The sequence below is a fragment of the Alternaria hordeiaustralica genome (genome assembly GCF_023758085.1).
Source record: "Alternaria hordeiaustralica strain BMP 2776 chromosome Unknown scaffold_3, whole genome shotgun sequence".
In the NCBI taxonomy this organism is placed as follows: domain Eukaryota; kingdom Fungi; phylum Ascomycota; class Dothideomycetes; order Pleosporales; family Pleosporaceae; genus Alternaria; species Alternaria hordeiaustralica.
This window is the reverse complement of record NW_026056775.1, coordinates 2,013,461-2,020,918: the sequence shown is the minus strand read 5'-3', so window position 1 is coordinate 2,020,918 and position 7,458 is coordinate 2,013,461. Positions and strand designations below refer to the sequence as shown.

Genomic DNA, 7,458 nt, shown 5'->3' with positions numbered 1-7,458 from the left:
TATATAACTATTTATATTAGCAAATAGAAATAGAAATAGAAATAGGTTTTTAGTTTTAAGATAGTTATTAAAACTTCTTATATAAATTGTTATTAATAAGTTAGTTATAAAAACTACTTATATTTTCTTAATATTTAGTTGTTATAAACTATAGCTTAAAGAGGTGTATAAAGATTATAATAACTTAGTTATTATTATCTTTTTATTTTTATTAAGCTTTGTTAAGATTGCACTTATTGTAATTTCTTAATAAGTTAGAAAAATTCCTAGTAAATCTAATTACTTACGTAATTAAGATTTTAGTAGCTAGTTTTAATCTGCTACACTAGGAGATTCTTAAACACCTCTATTTGTCTTAGCCTAGTTAATATTAGAGTTATTACGTAATTTAATAACTCTTATCTTCTTATCTCTCTTTCTGCAATTGCTAAAAGATCTAGTAATAAACTAATTATTAGTCTATACAATATAACGTATAGACTAATATAATTAGTACTAGTCTAGATTATAAATTTAGAAGATAAGAAGAATTTAGTAGACTTAGATTATAAATCTAGAAATTAAGCAGATTTAATTATAAATCTTTATCTTTAGGCAGAAATAGGCAGATATTTACGTAATTATTCTAGTAGCTATTTTCTATAAAAGAAATAGTAATTCTCTATAGTTATTCTTTACCTAGCAATAATATTATTACCTTTTACCTACTATCTACTTTGCAATTATTTTATTATAAATATTTATTAGTTATACTATTTATTATAGTATTTAAACTACTTTGTTCTAATAAAGCTATATTCTATTATTAGAGAATAGTTCTTATTATCTATCTATTCTTTACACATTTATATTTATATACTTATATATCTAATAGAGAAGTTATATTTCTAATAATATATATTAAAGTTTTTTAAACTATATTAGTTTTATATAGCTAGCTCTAAATTAGAATTAGCTAAGCTAAACTTCTTTGTCTTTTTCTAGATATAGAAAAACTTTAAAAAATACTTCTAGATCTAGAAACTATAAAATTCTTTCTAATAAGCTAAATACTTAAAAAGTATAATTATATACTTTATTATACTTTAAGAATAGTAAGCTAAGATCTTAAGCTTAAAGACTATATTAAAGTCTTTTTATATATAGAAGTAGATAAAAAATATAAAAAGCTAGAAAGCGCTAAGACTAAGTTTATAAAGAAGATAAAGGTATATAATAGTCTAGAGATATACTTTTATACTACTTAAGTAATACTTTTAAGGCGCGTAGTAAGATATATTTATTAAGTATTAGATTAGTATAGGTATTTATATATATATAGTAGAGTAGTAAATAGTAATAATACTAGTATTATAATATTACTAGTAATAGTATTTCTAGAAAAGTAACTAAATATAAAGCTGTATTTAGTATATATAGCTACTACTATATTATAGTAAATATAAGGTGTTTAGAAAATAAACTTTTATTAAAATTACTATATAGAGTTAATAGACTGCGTTTTATTACTCTACTCTAAAATTATTTTCTACTATAATATCTATTACAGTAATATTTTACTATAATATCTATTATATTAATATATATATATAATATAATATAATATATATAATATATATATAGTCTATAAAGTAGTATATAAAGTAAGTATATAAGTATAGATATAAGTATAGGTATAGATATAGATATAAATCTATTATAAAAGTACTAGCTAAGTAGTACTATCTAATTTAGTAGATACCTAAACTACTATAGCTTTAGTAGACTTAAGAGCTCTAAAGCTACGTTTAGTAAATATATATAGATAGATAATTCTAACTTAGACTAGAGAGTCTTAACTAAAAGCTATTTTAAAAGTAAGTATTCTAACTAAAGTTAGTAGTTTTAGTAAGAAAATTTTAAGAATAGGTTTTTTTTATATACTTTTAAAGAAAGTATAAAATAGTTTTTAAAAAATAGCTTTATAATAATATACTTAGTAGTTATACCTTAAGTAGCTATATAAATAGTAAGTATTTTAAGTTTTTAATATAAAAGGCTTCTAAAATTAACTTAAATCTTTATATAAAAAATAAAGTATTATAAGTAATATTTTTATTTAAAGTAAAGTAGTTACTTATAAGTACTTTAATTTTTAATTTTTTTAAACAAGCTATATTTTAGTAAGTATACTATAATTCTTTCTACTTATAAAATTTCTTAAGTTTATAAGTAATAGTAGCTTATTTTAGTTAAGTGTTAATATAGAGTAGAGTAATAAAACGTAGTTAGTAACTCTATATAGTAATCTTAATATAGATATATTTTCTAAATATTAGAGTAGCTTATTTATTTTTAGTTTTTATAGTATTAGACTATAAAAGCTAAGTTAGCTCTAGAATAAAAGAAATTAGTATATTATTTATGTATATAATTAAAACTAAGTTAGTAATACTTTAAAAAAACTTTTAGTAAGTTTTTAGAATTTTTTATAAGTATTATTACTTCTTCTAAAAATAATAAAGCTTATTTCTTTAAGTTATTATCTATTATATATATAAAGAATATAGCTTACTTACTACTAGATTATCTTATACTAAAAAAACCTACTTTTAAGCTAATTATATCTAGATAGTATAGATAAAACTATTATAGAGAAGAGTAATTTAGATATTAAATAATAAAGTTAGTTAAATACTAGATCTACTATATTAAACTATAATAAGATATAATTTTAATACTAAAGGTAAATTACTACTAAGCTATAATAGTAAGTATAAGGTATTTAGAGCTAATACTAAGATAGTCTAGACTTTCTAGAGTAAGAATCTAATACTAATATAATATTATAGTTAAGTGTTAATATAGAGTAGCGTAGTAATACGTAGTTAGTAACTTTATATAGTAATTTTATTACAAGTATATTTTCTAAACACTTAATACCTACTATATATAACTATAGAATTTAAAAAAAAAGTCTTTTTATAGTATCTACTATAAGTATTATACTTTTATAATAATAGTAATAATTATAAAATACTTATATAGAGTAATAATAATAGAAGCTATTTTAGTAACTTAGAAGTAGACTTAAATATAGTAATAAAGAGCTAAGAAGCTATAGATATTTATTAATATCTTTTATTTAAAAGTTTAAGTAGAAATAAGCTTTCTAAAGTAGATACTTATAGTAATAATAGAAAGGTCTTAGTAGAAAGAGTAGAAAGTAAAGTATAGAGTATAAAGTATAGTATAATATTTAATAAAAGCTTTTCTATTAGCTATAAAAGTAGATAGAAAACTATAGTAAAAGTAGTATTAGACTATAGTACTATATAAGTAAACTTTAGTTAGTTATAAAATTAAATTATAGTAAAAATAATAGTAGTCTAAAAGAGTTATATAAAGCTTTATATATAGAGAATACTTCTTTTTATTTTATATCTCTTCTAATTTTTCTATACTTCTAATCTAGTAATATATTTACTAAATATAAAGAACTTTCTATACTACACTTTTCTTTTATACTTACTATTAAAGCTTTAATTTTTACAAATATCTAAATTTTAATATCTAAAGGTGTAATAAAATATACTACTTTAATAAACCTTACTAGCTATAAGTATAGCTTATCTACCTTTTTAGTTATTTTCTAGAATTTTAAAATAAAAGACTTATAGTATATAGCTATAAAAATAAAGCTAAAAAAGCTTTTATAAAAATAGTAAGAAGTAGATAAAAATAATTACTACTAATAGAAGATATCTTATAGCTTTATATATTATAAGTCTATACTATATTACTTAAATAATTATTTCTTATAATATTATAATAATTATAAAGAAATAGTTTAGTTAGCTTAGTATATTAGATAAAAAGCTAGCTAAGTTAGTAAATACGCTAGTAATCTAAAATAAGCTTAACTTTATATTAGATATAGTAGGTAATATCTTTTCTAGCTATAAGTAAGTAGCGCTCTACTAGCTTTATAAAGTAGTATATATATAGTATAGTATTAAGCTATACTAATAGACTTATAATAGTAAATAGAATAGATACTTATATAATATATTATATTAGCTTACTACTATACCTAGCTTTAATACTAACTTTTATAATTATATTAATATATATTATAATTTTTTTTTATAGCTAATGTTATAATTACTTCTAGTCTACTAATTAGTATCTATACTATTATCTAGTATAAGTTTAGTATATATAGTCTTATAAGTAGAGTAATAAAGAAAAGAATATTCTACTTTATTTCTAACGCGTAATTATATTTAGACTAAATATAATATACTCTCTATCTTTTTTATATATTTACTTAAAATAACTATAATTTAGGCTTCTATCTATATATAGTAGAGTAATATAAAAAAAAAGAAATAAGAAAAGTTATCTTTTTTAAAGCTAGATATCTAGATAAGTAGAGTAGCTAGACTAAATATTTCTTAGTTTTACAAAAGTTAAAATATAAAACTAATTTATTTTAGCTTAGTAAACTAGCTTACTAAGCTTTTAGGCTATAAAATACTACCTTAAAAATTAGCTTTAAAAAGTTACTCTTTAAATTAGAGTATATCTTTTTATATAGTATAAAAAAGTATAGTTTTTTAATTTTACTAGATTTTTTATAGTTCTACTAATTTTCTACTAAAATATCTAAGTAGTAGCTATTTTTAGTAGTTTTTAAATTAAGATTTTAAATTCTAACTTTAAAGCTTTATAACTTACTTATACTTATTTAGAAAAAAAAAGTTTAATAGTAAAAATTATATAGTTTTTGCTTAAGATTATAGCTTAGCTCTTAAAATAGTAATATTCTATTTTTAGTATTTTAATAAATGTTAATAAAGTTAAAGTAGCTATAAAAAGCTAATTATAGAATATAAAGTAAAGTATACTAATAAAAGTAGTTTATATAAGTATATATTACTAGTTTATAAAAGAAAGTTTCTAAAAATTAAAACTAAATATTTTAAAAATTTTAAACTTTAAAGTAGTATAAGTTTATTAAAACTAAAGTAGTTAAAAGCTAAAATTTAAAATCTAAGCTATATAAGATATAAGTATTTATATTATTAAGAAATTATATAATATAGTTAAAGTTTTTTCTTTACTTTTTTTTAACTCTTAAAAGGCTCTTTAAGTAGAACTTCTAAAATTCTAAGAAAATTACTAAAAATAGATAAAAATATAATAAATAATATAAAAAAATAAAATTAGTTATCTTAGGCTTAGTTAAAAAGATATAGCTAGTTAAAGTAAGATTCTTTTTATAATTTTTTTTTTACTTTAGTTAACTAGCGCTAAAGGCTTACTAAGTAAATATCTTAGTAAGCTAACTTAAAGAAGAAGTTCTTAGCTTTTTAAGATACTTAAAATCTTAGTTCTAGCTAGTCTAGTTATCTAGATATCTAGCTTTAAAAACTATAACTTTTTTAATATCTCTTTTTTTATATTACTCTACTATAATATATTACGTATAATATAATTATCTACTTCTAGTATCTAAATAGTAAGAGAAGAGCTAGCGTAAGTATAAGCTATACGTAAAGCTACTATATAAAGCTCTAATCTATATTTAGGTTATTATTTTTAAAGCGAATCTCTATAATATATTAGATTATACACATATATATAGCCTAATAGTAACTAGTAGTTACGAACATTTATTTGTATCTATTTTATAAGCGCATTAAATTAATTACGTTATTAGACTTTTTCTACAAGAAAGTATTATTTATAATAGAGCGAGGGTAGACAAGTGATAATCGCAATGAAGCGACTACGCAGTGGAAGTAGTGGAAGTACTGGGCATCTCCTTCCACACATAAGTCGGTCCGGTACAAAGAGCCGTCGTCTCCTTCAGCGACGCATCGCAACCACCACCAGCTGCCAAAGAAGGATTCACTTCGTGGAACAGCATGGTATCGATACCATTGGTGAGACAGATCTTGACGCATGAATCGTCCGCAGCGACCACATGCCATTTCCCGCATTCCAGAGTCGTTCCCTGAGCGACGACGGCACCTTCGGGCGGCGCAACTTTAGCCTTCGAATATCCGTCGACAGGCTTTGGCGTAGGATTAGCCACGGGAGGTGTGGTGGGGTTTACGAATGCGCCACCTTGGGGAGACACGCAGATGGCCTTGCCGTAGAAGTCGGTGGAGGTCTGTAGATTTAGGCACCCGGCGTCAATCCAAGAGTTGTATCGCTGCACCATTCCCGACTCAAGTCCAAGTGCTCGCTCGATGGAAGAACATGTTTCTCCCGCCTGTACCGAATGCGTCTGGCATGTCAAGGGCATGCAGACGCTGACACCCGCAGTGACCTTTGCGCACTCCTTGATCACGTCTTGGTTGCCCATATATAGCGATGCAGCGGATACGCTGTTACCCTTGGCTATAGAGTCACAAGTGTCGCCTTTCTGCGTAGTGTGTCGCTTGTTGCTCAAGCAGTACGGGGCTGGCACGGGCTGCACTGTCTCCAGAGGTGGGGGGATCTCGGTCGGGCCCTTGATGCCGCACTGTGAGTAGATGTACTCTAGATCCCTCTTGTAGCGTTCGTTGTACATGGAGTACGGGGTTGACTGCATCATGGCAATGCGACGGACATTGCACGCGTGACACAGCTCGGCGCGAGGCATGGACTCGATATCCGGCACCCGAGTGAAGTTCGCAATGACATCTTCACCACCATACTGTCAGTGAACTAACCGGGAAGGACTTTGAGTTGGGGGTGGAACTTACCGTTGCAGTATGCGCGAGGTGGTCTTGGGTCTTTAGTGCAGGTTTCATTGTAACCAGACCACATGTACCCTCCCATCTTGGTAGGTATGGCCCCGCGAACGGTCTTTCCTGCGCAATTACCGCTGACAGTGTTGAACCATGATACCAGCGAGCTGTAGCATTTGTCGGTACAGATGCTGTTGGTGAGTTCCAACTCGAGATTGGTTCGGTATGAGAGGTGTTGGAATGATTGGACAAAGGATACGCAATCAATTGGCGTGGTGAGAGCTTCGACGCAACTTGGGCTCAAGTTGGTATCAAGAGAGTTGGCGTCATAGACTGAGAATGCTGCATTGGCAGTCTGACCTCGAAGGTTCAGACTGATCAATGTCACGACAGACAGGAGGTTTGTCCGAACCATTCCGAATGCCTGAAGTTGATGGATGAGGAGCTGGAGCAAGCGCTCGGAAATTGTACTTAGGAAATAGTACGTCTTGACAATCACTATCAAACAGCTGGGGAGGTCCTTGACCCCGAGGATTGCGCGCTTTGGCCCCCAAACTTCTACTAGAATTTTTTGACCTGCGGGTTTGCCGATATCACGGACGGGTTCAGAAATTATCCATATGCCAAGGATGTAAAGGCTCGCTCGCACATGTCGCCAAGACAGTCGAATTCTCCCATACCCAGGCGCGGCTAATGTACATCCCGGAAGGAACAACAACATTTGAATCAATAGTGA

The 7,458-nt window shown here is 26.7% G+C and overlaps 1 protein-coding gene across 1 annotated transcript; it reads right to left on the bottom strand.

The window, feature by feature from the left end:
* Positions 1-5,773: 5,773 nt before the first annotated feature.
* On the bottom strand, positions 5,774-6,583 carry J4E84_002834 (uncharacterized protein; the record flags this gene model as incomplete). Its single annotated transcript, XM_049385453.1, has 1 exon — positions 5,774-6,583. One exon carries the CDS (start codon positions 6,581-6,583, stop codon positions 5,774-5,776), a length of 810 nt encoding a protein of 269 aa, XP_049247476.1.
* Between the last annotated feature and the right edge of the window lie 875 nt (positions 6,584-7,458).